Source organism: Triplophysa rosa, linkage group LG24 (genome assembly GCF_024868665.1).
Source record: "Triplophysa rosa linkage group LG24, Trosa_1v2, whole genome shotgun sequence".
In the NCBI taxonomy this organism is placed as follows: Eukaryota; Metazoa; Chordata; class Actinopteri; order Cypriniformes; family Nemacheilidae; genus Triplophysa; species Triplophysa rosa.
Genome location: NC_079913.1, coordinates 10,582,393 through 10,602,752, shown reverse-complemented (window position 1 = coordinate 10,602,752; position 20,360 = coordinate 10,582,393). Strand labels below are relative to the sequence as shown.

The following is a 20,360-nucleotide window of genomic DNA, read 5'->3' as shown; positions in this document are numbered from 1 at the left end:
AAAGGAGAACCATTAGCAAATGGTTTATTTATGTACAGTTCAGCACTGCCTCGGGCCAGATATTTCACACCGACTGGACTCTGGGTCAGTGGAAAGCTGCGTTTTGTTCACTTTGCCTTCAGGCCTCGCGGCATCCTCCCGTGCGCTCTTGTATTCTCTCAAAAGAAAAAATTCTTGTTCAGTCAGTGTACATCAAGAGCGAGTTGTTAGGGATTAAACATGCTAATGGAATGCTAATGTAACTTCCAAGGTGCTGTTCGTCTCGAGAACAATACTACATTTTCAAAACAAAATGTTACTTGGAATGTTTTGGAATAGGGTCATGGACAGAGAACAAGCAAGGAGATTGTAAATTATGTAAAAATGCATGAACATTCACATTTACATTGCGAACATTATCAAAAGTGACGTACAGTGCATCTGGGGTAAACAATTTATTAGTCCTTGCATTCCCTGGAAACAGAACCCATGACCCCGGTGTTGCTAAAATCACGCTCTACTATGGCTTTACTGTGGTATAGTATTGTATTGGATGACATTTTGATACACACACACTATTACACCGAATGGTTCATATCATATGTATGTGGCAATCCAGGTGCTACCACGGCGCCTCAAAACACATGGTTCTGCTATGGTACATGTTCAAAAAGTGAAAGACCTACAGGGCAACAACGCAGCTACAGACTACAACAAAGACCCTGAAAGAGAAGACCCCGGGGATCTACTGCACAGCAAAAAATCTCATCTGTTCCTTCAAGCGCATGTTTAATATAACATCATAAATATGCATTCACCTTTGGAGTGCCCGTAGTGCCGGAGGTGTAGAGGACATACAGTGGATGATGAGCAGGGACGGACACGCAGTCGTGAGGTCGAGCAGTGGCCATTTCCTCCTCCCAATCCAGGCTCAGATCAGGATGCATGGACACTTTTTCCTGAAGGAACGATAATGGTATACGACGGGTAACTATAGGACAAAAGTGTTATTATAAGACATTATTACAAGAATAAACACAATGGATGTCCTAATAATGTTTCTTCTTCTATCTGGAGTGGAACCCAACAAATATCTACATTTATGTTGGCTGCTGGTTTAATTTAACATCAACGACAGGTGCCCAAGCCGTCACGGGTCGCAAGCCTATAAGATTTTATTATGGTTGTAGGGTAGGGGATTCAATTTAATAAACTTAAATGAAATGCTTTTAACTTTTTCAAACCAGTATAGTGCATTTGGCAGACTTTCAAAAGACATAAACTATAAACTTATATTCTGCACAGGTAGATGGATCACCATCAATTCGGTACGAAGTATTAAAGCAATGATATCACTTTGAGTTATGAACTCATTTGAGATATCATGCCGTTTTCAAGCGGGGTCAATTGTGTTTTATATTATCTTCTATACTTTCATCATAAGTCTATTCCTTGCTGGCTACTTTTAAAGTCTTATGTACCAAAAAAAAGAGGGTATTCGTTCAAAAAACATCAACAAAATTACAACTGCGCCTAGGTTCCCCTTCCGTTTTATTTTTAATCCTAGGATACAGTACATCAGTGTCTAAGATACCTGAAAAGGTTAACCAGAAACGGAAAAATCAAGAATTCACTCAAACGCATACAACATTCAGTTGTGATGTTTCCTGTTAATTTCAACATCAACCTATTCCTCCAAGCTATTGTTTGACTTTAGAAGACCGGGAACATGGTGCACAAATAACATGCGTGACTTTTATGGTTTTATGGTACCTAACTACCCATTCACCATTTCAGAGACTTCACTGAAAATGCAGCATTTACATTTCAAATATAATTTTTTCCTTCGGTCACACAGCACTTAGATGATTCTTCATTCCAATGAGGTAGTTTTGAATATTTTTATACTAATTCCGAACTAAAACGGGATTGTGCGTTTTTCTGTACCTCTTGGCCTGACAAAATCCTCCATAAATATGAAAAGCAATATTTAACTCAAATATTTTCTGATTTCATAGATGGTGTTGGGTCTGTCTTGACTAACCATGCAAGATTTATCCGTCACTCCAAATCGCTGCATAATCAAAAAGCTATTTCCTGACAGTTTCCATGACAACGCAGGATGGAGATTGTCCATGAAGTAATTCCCTGTGTTGCAATATCAACGTACTGATTCTAGAATTAGCGACATGAAAAAGTAATTTAAGAGACATCAAAAAGATAAAATAAGATTAAGTGAGAAGTAATTAGTTTAGCTGGATTTTCTCAAGACGCTACAGACTGAAAGCACTTAACATTTGATATCCTAACACTCCATCTAATGGTAATAATGTTGCTTGAGTGGTAAATTATTAAAGTTACAAGAAACAAAAAAAAAGACTTCCTTTACTTAAGATTACTCATGTTACTACACCAGCTCACCACGTGTGACTGAGGGTATAGAAAAGCCACCACATTAGCATTTTCATTCTCTTTACAGTTTTTACAGACTGCTACTGTGGTGCGGGGGGGGGGTTCAGGGGACTCACCATGCCAGGACGGTTGTAGATGAGGACTTTGTGCGGTTTGTGACTGCTGAGCTCCAGAGCTTTGTCAACCAGGGGAATGTACTCCACTTTTCTGCCCGGCTCGATTCCAAATGATGCTGTGACCAGCAACTTAGGCTGTAGGGAAAATTACGATTTACCGGAGGAAACAGTTTTTACCAACCTCATTATTATTTCTCCAACCTACAACCATTAATAAAAGACACTTACGTAATTGGGACGTTTAGACAAATAAGCAGTTCTTATAAAAATGACAGCTTGCCTTAGCGTGGTCGATACGGACGGAGAGCTCTTTGGAGGCAAAGCCCCCAAATATGAGGCTGTGGGTGGCACCGATACGGGCACAGGCCAGCATGGTGAACATGGCCTGAGGAACCATGGGCATATAAATCACCACCAGATCTCCCATCTTCACACCGTGACTCGCCAAAACACCCGCCAACCTCGATACCTAGACACAGGGTTATATACACCAACGTCGAATCACGATCCGATTCAGACTGAATCTCAATGCACTACGTAACATTCTATGTAAATTATTAGTCAAGTCTTTCAGAAGAGATGGAAGATAAGGCCTTGCTTTCAAACAGCCAAAACATACCTCGTCCTGCATTTCTCTGTACGTGATGACCTGTTTAGTGGCGGTGACCGGGCTGTCATAAATCACAGCTGCCTGATCACCTCTACCGTTCTCTACATGCCGATCAACAGCGTTGTAACACACATTCAGCTTCCCTCCAACAAACCTGAGTGAACACACGTTTTCAATAGTTATTCTATCACAATAACAAACTTTTCCTTTTTGGGTTGAACTTACAGTCACTAGGCTTAACAGTAAAATAACATGAGCAGGCCAACAAAACGCATAAAATGTTCACAAAACAAATGCAATGGTTTTCATTGCAAACACAACAATGAACCTGTTGACCATTAAAACAATTGCAAAATTCCTATATGCACTTAATGGTTTCATATTGGTTCTCATTTGCCAGACAACATCCCGCAAAAAGAAACCAAACACATTACAAGTAGAGATCCACAGAGACCATTATAGTTTCTATTAAAACCAATAAATCCCTATCATAATCATAATCCATTAAAATTTTGTTGACGTTTTTCATTGATTCATTTTCGTGTTTCAATGCATGAGACCACCAGACACTAGGTTACGGTAACAAATAGCCTACATTTTATATCCAACATGCAAAAATTGAATGTCTGTTTTAATATGTTAGAGGTCTGAACATATAACGTTTGGACGCGTCACGTGCTCAGCAAGGGGGCGTGTCCATAGAACGCGTTCTTGCGCAAGTGAGATAAGCGTTGCAACGCGTCTCGTGGCACGTAGCGTTTTATTATAACGTTAGCTGTTTCTAAACACAAGTGAGAACACACATCTTGCACTTACCATTTTGGAAACAATGTATCTGTATTATCCAGAGTTTGGGTCCAATGTTCAAACCAGCTGATCCCCTGCGCCGCTTTACTCCAAAACTTTTCGGGTTTATCCCGTGCCATGGCAAACGCGTCCTCGTACGCATGTTTTGATGAAAATCCACGAACAACATGTTTCCGGTGTGTGTTACAAACGCTGTTTGTCGTATAAAACAGCGATTTGCACCCATGCCAAATGTTTGCCTTTACTTTCGGCAGATAAAACGGTCCGGACACACCTGTGCATGACTTTCCTAACAAGTATCCTGAAACAACACCCGCTGTTTTGCTACATTCCTTAACTGCAGACACTGCAGTTTTTCCACCGCATGCGTGTTTTAAGCGCGCAATTTGATACAGACGCATGTTTTGTTGGGTTTTCTGGTCGAACAGATGCAGGAAAGCAGGCTGTTAACACCCCTGTGTTGAAATCAACAGATGCACCGCAAAGCAGTTTTGGTTACAAGTAGCTGAACTCAAAAATGGCCGCGCGCGTGGGCGCAGCGCCAATACTTCACGCAATCCATGCAATGTCTATATTGTTATGTAATGTTTGGGAGGCCTGCAAGATTTATGAGATGCAATTTTTAAACAATACTAAAAAGTGTGCATAGAATATAAATCTATATAAATTTCACGCTGTCAGCAGTGTTTTCAGCAGAATATGCAATTGATAGGAGAAAATCTGCACTGGAAAATAATGTTGCCTGGGTAATGTAAACGCAACAAAACGAAGGCGAAACTGATGCAGTTGCTAAAAATGTGCAGTTAACTTCACACATGTAATTTTAGATACGTTTGATATTTGGAACAGATATTAGGTACTAAGCTCATGGATAAGTAGAAGGCTTAAAAGGCACAAACTTTTGATTTCTGTTTCCTTTTTTAAGTTTTTTTTTTTTTAATTCAATTATTTGTCAAGTATGGTGACCCATACCCGAAATGTGACTCTGCATTTAACCCATCCAGAGAGTAGTGAACACACGTACACCCGGAGCAGTGGGCAGCTATCACTGCAGCGCCCGGGGAGCAAGTAGGGGTAAGGTGCTTTGCTCAAGGGCACCTCAGTCGTTACCCGCTGGCCCTGGGGATCGACTTTTAAGTAGAATACGAAATTGCTAATTGTTGAAAAATAGCCTGGAAAAATAAAATAGTTAAAATTACTAACTAAAGCACCATAAATGTATCATAAAAGTGGTCCAAAGAATATATACATTAAATTCCACATCTTTATGAAAATTATTCATCAAATAGCTGTGTGAGAACACATTTACATGAATATAGGTTTCAGTGATAGAAAATAAAAATCATAATAATCCCAATCAATAATGATTTGGGGCATAACTATATTCCTTTATAATGTTTTAAACATGCAAGTGGTTCCAAGAGAAATGTGTTTCTAACAAAATCTCACTTTTGTCTCATGAATGCCATAATTTTAATTGACAGAGACATGTAGGTGTTTTGCACATTGTCAACAACTCAGGTCAATGGCACCTGCTATGTCTGCCCACAGCACTCAATCACTGTCAACTATTACAGTAGTCCATGGCAGTACCAACCCCTGCTTGACTGCAGACCCTGTGCAACATGGAGACTGTGATTGAGTCATTTATCAATCTTGTTGACAGTTCAGGGATGATGTGATTTACAAATCGCCTGTGCAATGCTCTTGATTAGAGTCGCTAAGTCGATTAATGCTAAGTGATCGTAGTCCTGTGTGGTTCAGGATTATATAGAGCCGAATAGGATACATATATCTTACACGAATTGGTGACATTTAGCTCACCAAAAAATGGAGGAAGAAAAGTTATTCAGGGTTGGAGCAACATGAGGACTTAACCATGGCAGAACTTTCTCTAGCAACATTACATATATGAGCTGTCATACAAAATAGCAGTTGGTTACATTATTGCTTTATTAAACAAAAACAGCTATTCGTTTTATGCAATTTATTTTTCCATTTAATGTTAGTACAATGTTTTGTGTCCAAAACAGTTAACTTTATCATGACAATTCCCTCTTTGTGAAAATACATTTCCACTTTTTCTATTCGCTTGTATCCTTAGGAAAAGCAAATTCCACACACGCACAGCCAGACATAACACAGAATTTGACAGACTTTACCAGATGTTCTTCATGTCATTAGTTCCTCTAGTGTTTAGAAAATAATAATCTGGCTGTCACCTCGTTACTTCACAGTGTCTGGATGTACCAAGTTTTTGAACACCCAACAGACGTGAGGCATCTCTAATATGTAAATGATAGGCATGTGTTCATATCTGTCAGAAAGTTGTGGAGCTTAATGGGATAGTTAGCCCAAAAAAATTAAATTCTCTCTCATGTTGTTCAAAATCTGTTTAGGACTGTTTCTACTGTGGAACACAAAAGAAGATATTTTGAGAAACGTCTCAGTCTATGGAAGTCAACGGGGGCCAGTGTTGTTTGATTACCAACGTTCTTCAAAATATCTTCGTGTTCTGCAGAAGAAACTAATATAGGAAGGACATGAGGGTGAGTAAATAATGAAAATTTTATATTTTTGGGCAAACTATCCTTTAAAAGTTTTTTACAGTTTGGTTTAAAGTGCAGGACATTTTTTATAAAAAAATCTTCTTTAAAATGATACAGTAATTTAACTCCTTTAAGAAAAAGGAGCTTCCATTGTTTACCTCATTTGTAAGTCGCTTTGGATAAAAGACTAAATGTAAATGTAAAAAAACAAAACAAAACAATCTTGTACCACAAAGTCAGAATTACTCCATGTATTGCCCCATTCGACCTTGCATCAGGCAGCTGCCTCAATGCACTGATCTCCATTTGCATATATTTATTTTGCTTTCGCATTCTAAGTACTCTTCAGCACGTCTTCAATTAGTTTCCTCCCTGCGTTGACAAATCCTAAACAAGAATGAAGCCTTGGAACCTAATGCCCGTCAACTTGCTCCCAGCACCAATTTGTCAGACACAAGGAATTTTAAATCAGTGCCTTGCTATCCGTGTTGCCATAACTCTCTCTCACTGCCGGTAATAGCGCAGCTATTGTACCACTACAGATATATCATTTTGATTTCGTCTGGCCTGTTAGGTTGTCTGCTACCCTGACGCGGACATACTGTATGGGCAGATGTCGATGATCTTTCCATAAAGTAAATGCACTCTGCTCAGAGTACATTACATAAGAGGCTTTCTCGCTCCCTTTCCTCTATTTAATGTCCGATTTGATGAGTGGCAATTTAATTAGTGGAGTTGAAGCTGATGGACTATCACTTAAACATTCTTGGTCTGGGTCGGAGATGGTTAGGGAACAAGATGGATATAAAATGATTATGAGATGACTGTGTGTAGGAATTGATGGCCAGCCTGACATTATAATAGCGATAACCGTAACCCACCCTGCATTATAAAGACCACAACTAGGGCACTTTTGTAGCTATTTTTAGGTGTGCAGTTTCTTTGTGGGGATTTCAAAAACTTCACTGATGAGTTTTAAGCTATAGCATAAATGACAATACAATACAATAAAGCTCTCTGCTTAGATTACAGCCAGCTACTGTAGTTTTTCTCAGTGTATTTGGCAACCAAACCTTTTTTTAGAAATTAATTTAATAAAAAAATTGCTAATGTCCAGACATCAGAAACATATCAGTCCATGCTTGAGTTTTCTATTAAAAAAAGGGGAAAATGTATGCATTATGGATGTGACAAAAAAGGATGCACGTGTTTGAAAAAAAGCATACTTTGTAGGATTTCTGTGAATTAAAATGTACAAACCAGAAGCAATAATACCCAACAAATAAGGAAGGGGCGGCTCTTTATAGAACATAAAATAGTCACAAATTTAATATGTACATTATGGATGTGACAATTCTGTTATGGATGTGACAATTCATGCTTTAAAAACTCTTAGAGAGACTTCACATGAGTTTTTAAACCACCAAATATTGACCTATCAGTATGGTGAAAACCTTTGGTAAAAACTTCATCTCAAGGTTGACATCTGCATGGAATTGCCCATTCCTTAACAATCTCTGAGCTCGTGGCGAGTCTTTCTTGAAAGGTTTATACGTTATTGTTAAAAATCAATATCTATCAAAAATTTTTGTATTTTCAACTTCCAGAAGCCGCTCTTGCGCTCTACGGGCAGATACGTAATGTGTTATATTGCCACCTTATTGTCAGACAAAATTCCATCTGCTTGATAACAAACATGATTAGTTGCGCCTGCACTGCTGTAGGCTTTGACATTTTAACAGCTGATACCACATTGCAAGTTCAATCGTAGAAAGAGCAAAAAGAAAAAGGGACTCGAGCAGGCCATGTTTGAAGTATCCGTATATCACGGTTACACTCTGTTTGTTTTCTCAGAGACGTGTCGAAATAGCCAGCATACTTTCATTAATCTGGGATGTGCACGAATCACGCAATGGCATCCACCTCTGCAGTTACTGGGGAGAAATAACCGAAAAATGAAAGCGCAAGCTAACGGCGGCAATCTCGCTCCTGCCCCTCTCACACCACTTTCATGTCATGAAAAGCTGTTGCTTGGGGTCCTGCTGGGACAGGGAGGTCATGCTTCAAAACGTTCTAACTTTCAAAACAGGCAAATGAATAGCTGTCATTTTCTTTTGTAGAAACTTTAAATTTCTGACCAAATTAAATAAAAAATGTATTCTACATTTTAAGTAATAAACTGCCACAATTATTGACCATTATATAATAATGGTCATTTTCTTGTTTGTGTTGTAGTTTTGGACGCGTATAGATTTTAGTTCTATAACGGAGTTAAATTCCTTCGAATTGCAACTTAATTTCTCCTCCGTCGTTACAAATTAAAATCCGGTGTGGTGTAAATGTTTAATTCAAAAAGAGCCAACCCTGACGCACATACTGTACAGGTCTACAATAATACACTCATTTTAGAATAAAAATGAGTATGCAATACGCGCTAAACATTCACATTAACATAGTCTTTCTCCTTGCCCTCTTGTTTGCTCCCAATCATTCATTTTTATTTGCTCTCAGAGCTGTGCAGACATTCAGAAATCAATTTATTCTCATCGGGAAAGCTTCCCAGCACACTATATGTTAATCCCGCTATTTTCAGCAGAACTGTTTTCCAGAGGCTGCCTCCCATATGGCCATGACAGCGTAATCTCCATGTGCCCTCTTTCTCTCTGGTTTTAAGCCCTCCATCCATCCCATTAGTTGCTACCAGTGCACATCTGTCCACAGCTGGACGGCTGACAGAGCAATCCGTCAGCGTTTGAATTTTTTAAATTGTCCAAGTCTGAGGGAGTTGAAGAATTTTCTTAAAATCCCAGAATAGTGTGTTAATTTTTTTTATATAAATGGCAAAAAAAATTGATGGCTAAAATTCGAGAGTAAATAGCAAAAAAATCTATAAAATCAAGGTGTAAGTAGGCCCAATCATAATATGAAGAAACCAGCAACCAAAACACAATATAAGTATGCTTTCGACCAGCTATCCTGGTATTCAGCAGGGACTAACCAGGGCTGCGTTTCCCGAAACCTTCTTAACGCCACATCGTTCTTAAATTATACCTTAAACTGTACCTTATCTTTAATACGTGTTTTTCCGAAACCTTCTTAGTTAAGTATATCTTCTGTAAGTCATACTTTCGTAAGGTTAGTCTGGACCGCTCTTAGCTATACCTTATCGCCTTTGATGGTTCATACCGCTATGCAAAAAGCTTTTCTACATCGCAGTTTAATTTCACATATAAAATGTAATATAATAATTTAATATAAAATTCTATTTAGTATTAAATTTACATTTTTACTTTAACTTAGTTTTAATTTTACAAATAAAATACTCGGGTTTAATACACTCAGTGTAGGCTATTGAAGTGTTTTCATGAATAAAATTGTCATACACTGATGGTTGTTAGCGTTTTTAATTACAGCTATCCCAAGGCACATCAGCTGGCAAACCATTTGACAGGAAAGGCGTCGTCTATATAAAGGGAATGAATGTTATGGGGAGTTTGGTCAAACTATGGCAGCGAGACAGCGAATAGTTGTCTTAAATCAAAGATGGCGCCGTCCACGGATCCAGTTAGTGTATTTGCACAATTTCATTAGAGAACATTTTAGTTCCCTGGCTACCATGTCAGAAGAGAAAATTCTACACAAATTTAGCTTGCCACGAGAGCAAATTCTGCAGCTCTTGCATCTTGTTGGCCCAATTTTGTCGAGACAAACTCGACGGAGCTACCCCCTCAGCCCCGACAATCAGCGGCTCTTCGTTTTTATGCCGTGGGGAGTTTTCTGGAGGTGTTTGGGGATGAATAAGGGCTGAGAAAGACCTCGGTGTGGCGGTGCGTTCACTCAGTGACAAACATCCTACACCGTCATGCCACCGATTACATACATATGCCTTTCGCTAGGCACGATGTGATGGAGGCACATCAAGGCTTCCGTGCCATTGCGGGTGTGCTGCGAGTGATTGGCATTCTGGATGGGACACTTATCCCTATACACAAATGAGTGATTTACGCCAATAATGTGAATCAACATAGATCGTGGAGAACATAACACACGATGGCAAACTATGAGAATATAAATGACCCTTTCAAAAACAAGCGAAGCCAAACAGCCAGTTAATGTAGCTGGTTAACGCAGAAAACGTATGTCCGTGAGGGTGCGGGATCGGATACTTGCAAAATTATAAACACACACACACACGCACGCACGCACGCACGCACACACACACACACACAGCGCGCGCACGCACACACACACACACACGCACACACACACACATATTTCCTTCTTTCTTTCTTTATACTATTTCAGTGAGCCCTGATAAATGCAATTTCTACTATTTCTAAAGCGTTTCTTTATAATAAAGATTGTTTTCTCAATACTTTACCCACTCTATAACGCAAGGTAGAGCGAACAATCGATTCTCGAGGCATGGATATCAACCTATTCAGCACCACCGCCATGGACAGCACCTGCTAACGTCGCACTTAAGAAGGTTTACCTTAAGTAACCTCAAAAGGTATAGTTCGGGGAACACGCCTAGAAAAGGTATAACTTGAGTTAAGGTGTACCTTTAAAGTCTTCGTAGCGCGCTAAGAGACAACGTTATCGGGAAACGCAGCCCAAGACATATCAATTCCACATCAATTAAACAACGGTTGACTGTTGTTTAATTAAAAAAAACCTCCAAGTGAACAGAGTCGATTAAAAAACAAATTGTAGTACACCTCTGGTATCTGCTGTTATTGAGACTTGATGGGAGTTCATTCTAAAATGAAAGCAAGAGACTGCAAAAACTAAAATATATCTAGCAGACACCAAACAACATTGTGTAAAACACTGCATGAATTCACACTGCCTGAAGAGAGCAAATTACACTAGATAGGTTGCCACAATGTCTAGCACTCTATCTGCTGCTGTCAGTCTATTGCAAAGGTCAGAGGCTATGTGCATGGGATTTGCCTTTGCTTAATGTAGGCCTAAATCCTGCATTTACGATGTGCAATGCCTGGACGCGTTTCGCTGCTCCTGTTATGCGCTAGCAGCATCTAATCCTTTAAATGGGTATGACCCTTAATAATATTAGATGAATTAATTTTTACACTCACTACATGTCACAGAGTCAATTTAAAAAATGGTTGGATTATTATATCTGATTAATCCCCCTTTTCTTTAGAAACAACAATAGATATTTTTAGCAGGACTTTTAATTTTATTTCCCATTCAATGAGGGTTAGAAATTATAATGTTAATTTCTGATTTATCCCACGATTAATCATTTTATAGAAATTTAAATGTCTAAATACTACATTTGACGATAAGATTTATTTGGAAATATGAAACTAAATTCGATTAAAATAACTTAAATAGCTTACTTATTTAATTTCCACAGAAATGTCAAATGTAAACATAGATTTGATGAACATTTTTTCAGAACATTAAAAGTTCGAATATTTGACATTCTAACATCAATTAGCCTATAGATTCGACGCGCATTATACATTCTATTTTTTTCTAAGGATTTTTTATCATTTAACGTCGACGAACGTTCGTGATTGAATAATAACGTAAAGTTACATTTAAACCGATTAGAAAACCCGCTCGATGATTTCCAGCACGTTCAATGGGCGTCAGGAAATTCGAATTCGTCCGCTAAACAAGAGGATAGTAAATAATCCCGTACCCCTCCCAACCACTCCCATTATCCACACGGGCTCCAATCCGCTCTCACTCGCTCTCTCTGCCGCTACGGTCTGTGCGCTGATGCCGCAGCTCCAGTAGCTTCTCTCTCTCTCTTCCTCTTATAATACAGCAGTCATGGCGACAGTGACAGTCCAACCGCTAACCCTGGAGCGAGGTGAGTACTGAAAAACGCACGCACATTCAGTCCCTATCGGACGAAAGATGCTGGAGGTTACTTTAGAGTATTGCACTATTGATTTATCGGATTTTTGGATTATCGGACTTGTCAGAATGAAATCAGTCTTCGGGCTTTAGATGTTTCGGTGGATGTTGCTTTCTCCGTTTGGCTCGTGAGTCCGTCAGGTTTATGATGATGATGATGATCAGAAAATTCTTTGCGCTTTCGGATCCATCAATGTGTGTCATGTTAAAGCTCGCTAACAATTTATTTCCTATGCTACATGTTACAGTTCTCTAAATAAATCACTTAAGACACATTATGCACATGCACTTTACTGCTTGTCAACACAACGGTCTCTATATTGTCTAGGCTATTTCGTCCTTATTTCACTTTACGGAACTTTCATGCAAAACAACCTCAGGCTATTCATTCACAGCGTTTTTTATAAAACGCTATATACGGATGCTGTTATTAATAACCGCGATCTACTGTACGATTGCACGATGTTTCCAACACGTTCCTTCGGGAAAAACGATACGTGTCATTTGAAGTCATGTGGACGGAGGCTTGCTTATTTTAATCGCGTCGTTGACGTTATCATGGCAGCAACGTTGTCATTGCTTATTTTTACAACACCAGTAGATGCCCAAGGGTCTGAACTGTCAGAGTAGACTGAAGAGACTGTAAGTGCAACAATATCGCTGTTGGTCTTTTATATACTCTTAAATCCACCAATGCTAACAAGATTCTATTTAAACGATTAAAAGCACGTTAAATAAAAGCATGTGGGAAATGAAACCAGTTTAAGCGTCACTCGAGTAAAGCGTTGGAGATATTTATAGGGAAATGACACGAGAAACCTCTGGCATGTGCGCATATCGCGCTTTGGATGTGAGGAAACTGTATTGTTGGAATAACAGGATCATGACGTCGCAACCTGCACGACCAATCAAAACGCTCCTTTAATGTTGTCACGCGCTTGTGTAGCAGACAGCTTGTTTAGCCTATTATAATGAATGAACTCGGATGAAAGAATCATTGCATACAGTAGAAGAAGTGTTGATTGACAGGTACAATATGAGTTATTAAGGTCTGTCATGAGGCCGGGTGACCGAGTTTCTTGGGCTATTTACATTTTATTTAGCAAATGAATCAAACACTGCAGAAGTACAGTTGAGACTTGCCAAGACAAAAACAAAAATGTCCTCATTACTTCCTATTAATTTATGTTGTTTACAAAGAAACCCAAAGTAATTGATTTGCTTAATGGCAGTACATTTAAACAGACAGCTTTATGATATCAGAAAGCCACAGGCCACATATTATTTGCCATTCTCTTGCAATAAGACTGTTTTGCTTGGGGCTACACAAGGAACATGAAAGCATACAGAACTGTAAATATAATTTAACCAGAAAGCAAATAACCTGTCTTTATTCGGGTGCATCTATAGTTCTAGGTTATGATGTTTCTTATCTTATTTCAGGAACTGATAATTAAAGATAAGCTTACTGTTCTCTGTGAAGGTGTCACTAATGTACAGTATGGAACTGTGACTGTAATTATCAAACCAAAATCAATACAATTCATTGTCAACTCATGTACAGCATTGAGCTAAAGTCCCACATGACAGGAAATCCATTACACCTCCAAGGGTGATCTTAGTTGGAATGCTTGTGTTTAGAAAACACGACTGTAGATGTGCTATCTAGAAAGAGAAATTTAATCGGGGGCTGGGGGGTATACACCGATTTTCAGGAAGGTAACTGCAAAAGCTGCAGGTATGTAAAAACAGATATCCTAGGGTATTGTGTGTAGCCTTCTATGTAAAAAGATAAAAGCTAAAACACCTGACCAGCTTGACATTAAGATCAGCTAACCATACCCTAGACTATTTGTATCTGATCAAAACTGTCTGTGTTACTAGTAATTGCATGTTTGGAAAAAGAGAGGGTTTAGAAAGACAGACAGTGTATCAGTTAGACATCAAGGGATAAAAGCCCCACGAGGTTATTTGTACACACTTGCACAGTTCTCAATCTAGGCTATTAGCCAGTTGGGGTGCTCTCAGATTGCTGGGATGTCACAGTCGAACCAATTACTTCTAATTCATCTTCTTTGATAAAGTGAGGTCCCGAGATACCTCTAGGGTCCTGCTCGTGGATGTGGTTTTGGGTCTGCACAAACTTTGTGTTTTGGAAGGTCTGCCATCCAGAGACCAGCCTCTTCTTCAAGCTTGCCTGACCCATAAAGATGCCTGTCTGAATCTAAAAAGAGGCAGATGGCCAGCACTCTCTCAGGCAAATCATTCTGGCATGTAAAATGATAATGACAATGCCCTTTGCAGTAAAATTGTTCTGTTACAAATGTGTGAAGCATGGCCAGTAAGTGTCTTGGCTGAGAATAACTAGTTTTGTATTGTTCTTATACAATATAAGAACAAACAAAAACTGCAGTCTAATCATAAGGAAATATCACATAATATCACATATATCATAAATCAACACAAAATCAAAATTGAGCCAAGTTAATACACATTCTTGGTGTTATTGTGCACAATTTATCAGCGCATGCTGTTCCAAAAAAACAAAACATGTTTATCAATGTCAATGCTTGCCGGTGGTTTTGACCAGTCGGGCTTCATTCAAGGACGGAATGCCCACTTTTCACTATCCAATCAATTCCCATTACATAAAATCAAGCCCCATCCATTTGTTTTCATGCTTTGTTTTCTTTATATAAATTATACAGACTTAGCAGCTTTGCAGGTGTTGCAACTTTCAACAATGATGTCTACGGACATCTTTTGCAAGCGCAAACGACAAACAATGCTATGCAATTGTATGCAACGTACTATTATCAACAGAGAGGATCATTACTGTGTTTTACAGACCTGTTTCTGCATATAATGTATTTTATTCTTTTAAATATGAATATTTATGATCAGGATTTATTATCCGATCCTCCCAGCATGCTGCCATGTTTATGTGATGTCATAACGCTGAAAACGCTATAGATTTCAGCATAGTAATAATTTATTATTGTAAAAAAGCAATAGTAATAGTGATGCTCGCCTTCAAATCAACCCTTGATAATAGAGACACGCTCAATATACTTTCAGAAGGAGCAGGACCCAACTCTTTGAGAAGAATAAAATACAGGGAAGTCACTATCTGATACATGAAATGGATTCAAATGTCTGATCTACAATCAAGTGGACTGGGAGGCTATTTGTCAGCTTGTCTGTAGCAGTGATCCGTTCTATAGTCTTTCCTTACGAGCAAGGCTAAAATTTATATCTGGCAGCTCTGTTGAGGTTTCCTTTCATAGAAAGGATTTAATAACAAGACTGTCAGTCTCTGTAGCCCACAATTTAATGTCAAGTGAGAAAAACTTAATATTAAGTATTAAACTTTGGTGTGTCACAGACTTGTGATTTTCATCTTAAGGAAGACAAAACAAATGAAATAAATCCTGTTGCCGTACATTGAGGAATGGACCCAAGCCATACCTAGAAATATCACAGAGACTTGAAGGGAGATCTTTAAACTTAAAACATGGGGGGCAACAAACAACCTACACTACATTAGCAAGTGCACAGGGAAAGCCTAGAATTCATACATCATAATAAATTTGCAAACACTTTCCCATTAAGCTAACAGAGTTTATCAATGTGCCATGCTGCACCACAATTGCCTCATAAATCAATAACCCGCATTCCGAAAAGCAGAGCAAATGACCTTCCCTGTCTCTTTGCTGTGACCAACTTTTAGAAAGCGTTGAGAATAATACACATTATTTATCGCACTACTGACAGATTGCTGTTGCAGACTTTTTAAGTATTTTGTCAGATAAACTTATGCAAAATATGGCTTATGCTCTTTACACATCGAACTCTCCCTGACAGAATAAAACCTATTGGCGAAAAGAATCTACGATAAAAACATAGGTTGGGTTCAAAATAACTAGAAATTCCATTTAGAGCAAAACACTCTCAAACCAGAAAAAACGTTTGTTTACAGTACATGGTCTAAATAAAATAGTTAGTCTAAATGGTGTAGTACGTGGTTTAATGGAAAGCCAGGTGACATACAGAGTGCATTGTAGTAGACTCATAGATTCATGTGGGCAGGCAGCCCCGTGTGGGCAGAAGATCTGAAGGCGTGGAATTACGCAATCACTCTGGAATGTTTCTCATTTATGACACTATGGGTTTCAAGAAGAAATACATAATAACGCTTTAACTCTTTAGCCAACGCATTTGCAGCCCCTAATGCCTTAGTGGTCTCCATGGTGGTTTAATGTACCACCTACAATACTGTTCATACAACAGCTGAACTGTTTTTGAACCAGAAGAACGTAGATATGACGCAAGTCTCAGGCTAGATCCACACCGGGGCTTGAGCTGCCACCATGCAAATCCGAATCCTTGCGGTTAATCTTTTGGAATAACGCTCAGTGCGACCGTGTTCCAATGAATAATGGCGTGTATCATTGAGACGTATTAAAAATGGTTTTATTTGGGATGGGACCTGTATTAATGCACCGTGTCTAGGTCAGATGTTGGCACAAATCTGCAAGAAAACCAGAGGCACCGCAGAGAATTAATCCTATCTGTAATAGCAGTACCTGAGACGGGAGCTTAAATGCTTTTAGAAGCTTTTTTCATCGTATAACTTTCTTAATGGCTGAATTTATCTTCAAAACGTTGCTTCATGCTCTTTCGAAGATATGATCGTTAACGCTCTCTCCGAATGCATTAACCACTCCATTTATTTTTATAAGTAACTTTGCCCACAAAATGACATTCGGGTAATTGATCTTTGGAGAGTTAATAAGACATTAGACATCATTTTTATCCCTGAGGTTATTGAATATCAGATCAGGATAGATGAAAGTGCTGTAAGCAATCAAAGGCGTTTTTCAGACTTCCGATTGCATTGTATTGGACGCTTCCAACCATGAGCCTTCTCTCTAAAAATTTCATTTCAGCACAGAGGTTGCTAGTCAGGAGGCTTCTTTGCTGCCTAGTCAGTCAACTTCCCAGAAAGGGTTTTGTGTATTTAGTTCACCCCAAATAGTTCATCGTTTACTCACCCTCATGTCATTTCAAATATGTATGACTTTCTTTCTTCTGCACAACACAAAAGAAGATACTTTGGAGAACGCTGGTGACCAAACAATACTGAACCCCATTGATGTCCATTGAGTAAATGATGACAGAATTTTTTTATTTTGGGGTGAACTGTCACTTTAAGGAAAACAAAACAGTTTACAGCCATATATCCTGTCGAAAATCATTATTTTGCATTTATAAATAAAATATCTCAGGCTCCTGTATGTCAAATGGAGATGCTCTGTATTATACTGTACATTCCTGCCAGGGCTGGACTAGGACAAAAAACGGCCCCTGATTCCTGCTTCATCTCATGCAGGGCATCTCCATTTGGCAAACAGGAAATTTTATTCCGTTCATGTGTGTTATAATGAGCTGGCATCATGAATTCAGTCCGCCTGTTGAATCGAGTGTGTATAGGACCCCAGTGATTTAATTGGCTAAAAGGGCTTGGTGGTGCTTCATTACAAATCTTTCAAAATCCCTGTATGATGTAAATCTGAGGTATTTTCATGGCAATTAATTTAATAATAATTACTAATTTAAAAGATATATAAAAGAAAAAAGTACATATAGCAAACACCCTATGCATGGCAGTTATCCTAAACAAATGTTAACTGGATACCCCCTGGGGTTGTAGGTGAACTTGTTAATAGCACCAGCACTGGAATGTGTTATTTATGTTTTGTTAAATTGTCAGTGAAATCAATGGTGAAGATATATACAGTAAGTGACAGCAATAAAAAAAAAATTGCGCAAAATCTGCTCATTACCGCAAACGTACGACCCCAGACCCTCCTCTTGACAGAAGCAGCCGGTAATAACAGAGCTTCATCACCGTATTAATGAGGAGACAGTTGTTGAGCAGCCAGTACTGTACATGTGTGGATCTGCTCGACTGTGGAAGCTGCTACAGGACACAATGACAAAGGTTACCTTCAGTAATTTGATGTCAGGTGCTCTGTTGTAGGGAAAGCGGAACGGACAGCGTAATAGTTCATGCTGCTATGTATTTTGCGCTATAGATCAGAGGCAAGGCCAGAAATCTCAAGGTGGGTGGACTTTGATGAAATGCGTTGGACCTTTTTTCTGAGCACTCTTTAATGCTTTTGTCAATATTATGAATTGTTACCAATTTGCTTAGGCAGGTGCTCCAGTTCAAAACCTACACAGGCAGCATTATAAGTTCAAATTCAAAGGCAATATCGTTTACGTTCATACATACATCTACATTCAGTTTGAATGCAAAATTTTTGACCAGAGCTTATATGAAGCAATTTTTCTCACTTTTCAAAGCCCATTGAGCATCTGCACAATTTAATTAAACAAATTAATTTTAATATTCTATCATCCATGTTATACAGTGAAATGAATCGATCACCAGTGATAAAACTACTCTCCTGCTGTTTCAATCGTTTTTTTGTGTCTAACACCACCAGATCATCAATTCTTGCTGTTTGACATGCAAGAAATCAGCGTGGGGCCTGTTTAGGGCATTGCCTGTGTTGGTTTTTTCAACAAAAGCATCGGCCATCCATTTTTATTGACGTTTGATGACAATAGTGTGATTAATGTCACACCAACGTTTCATTGACAGCTCTCTGCTGTAGCCAAGTGAGACGTCCCAGGACACACTTAGTTATAGATCTAGCTGTCAGAGTTTTAATGGAATCAAATCTGCTTTAACAACAGAATAGTTTAAATCCGGTGACCTTTTTTAATCCGGAGTGCAGAAATTCAGTGCAGTGTGACAAAATAATGTCGAAATTCTATTTGGCATTCAGAGATTTAAGCAAAAAGGTCGTAACCTTCTTCTCAATTTGACTGACAGAATTGACCTCAAGTCAATTCCATGTGCTGTTTTCCCACAGGGCCACGGGCTGTAATAGCTTTCATGTCTGCTTTCATTGTCTCACAGGGTCTGGTTTTATTAGTTTCTGTCAGGGTTTGTCCCATTTTGCTCCACTGTCCATGTACGAACAACAGTATTATCTGATGTTGGGTAGTTGGGGACAAAAACACACTGTATCTCGAGGTTAGACAGGGTCTTGAAGTATCTTTTTCATTTTTCATACTGGACAGTTGCACATTACGTAAAAGGGATGTTTTTTTATGGTCCGAAGATGTACGAGGACAATTAGCCACATGCATGCGTAAAGAAAAACATGTCAAGCGGTAGGCTATAAACTGCTGAACGTGACTGGAGATAGGGATGTGTAAAATGATTTTTTTTACATCTTTTAACTGATTGGATTAGACTGTACGAAATTTAGTGTAATGGCTGTTTTCAAAAGAAGTTGGACATTGATAGGTCCCACCGCACACTGCATCCAGTGCTGTTTGGCTGGTTGGGATAAACAAATAAACATCAAAAACGATAATGGCTTACTTACCCGCATTACATTTAAAGACGGATCTTCTCGCCAAATGTTTTATCATGCCAACACTTTAAAGCACTGCCGATGAAACACAGTAAATCTGGTCTATTTTTTACACTGTCTTAATTTAAATCTGGATTAAAGATTATGAAATCTCTGGCAGACTCATAAATCTACCATCATCTTCATCCACGTACCATCTCTGGATCTGTTCCACATTTGTGGAATGATCTGCCCGCTGCTACAAGATCAGCAGATTCTGTAGCCATTTTTAAGAATCGGCTGAAAACACATCTCTTCTGTCAGCACCTGACCGATTAGTTCTGACTTCTATCTCTTTTCTACACTTTCTATCCCTGAAAAAAAAAAAACTTACCTTTGTATAATGTGGTAGGCTATATGAGACCAGTTTTACTGCGCTTATGCTTTTTGTTGTCCTTATGTTGTTCCAATTGCTTCCATTGTTTACCTCATTTGTAAGTCGCTTTGGATAAAAGCGTCTGCTAAATGACTAAATGTAATGTAAATGTAAGCCATC

General features: G+C 38.7%; 2 protein-coding genes across 3 annotated transcripts in view; one reads left to right on the top strand and one right to left on the bottom strand.

Moving 5' to 3' along the window:
• The window catches only part of acss3 (acyl-CoA synthetase short chain family member 3), a 29,970-nt gene extending 25,535 nt beyond the window's left edge, over window positions 1–4,435 (bottom strand). The window contains exons 1-5 of the mRNA XM_057323760.1: window positions 3,934–4,435; window positions 3,127–3,271; window positions 2,788–2,976; window positions 2,508–2,642; window positions 798–938 (exon numbers count right to left, since the gene is read on the bottom strand). Coding sequence (XP_057179743.1) covers window positions 798–938; window positions 2,508–2,642; window positions 2,788–2,976; window positions 3,127–3,271; window positions 3,934–4,325 — 1,002 coding nt within the window. The 5' untranslated portion in view covers window positions 4,326–4,435. The remainder of the gene's footprint in view (window positions 1–797; window positions 939–2,507; window positions 2,643–2,787; window positions 2,977–3,126; window positions 3,272–3,933) is intronic.
• A 7,754-nt stretch (window positions 4,436–12,189) lies between these two features.
• Window positions 12,190–20,360, top strand: part of lin7a (lin-7 homolog A (C. elegans)) — a 33,252-nt gene continuing 25,081 nt past the window's right edge. For both annotated transcript variants that reach the window (XM_057323767.1, XM_057323768.1), the window contains exon 1: window positions 12,190–12,324. In XM_057323767.1, the coding sequence (XP_057179750.1) occupies window positions 12,285–12,324 (40 nt within the window). In that variant the 5' untranslated portion in view covers window positions 12,190–12,284. The remainder of the gene's footprint in view (window positions 12,325–20,360) is intronic.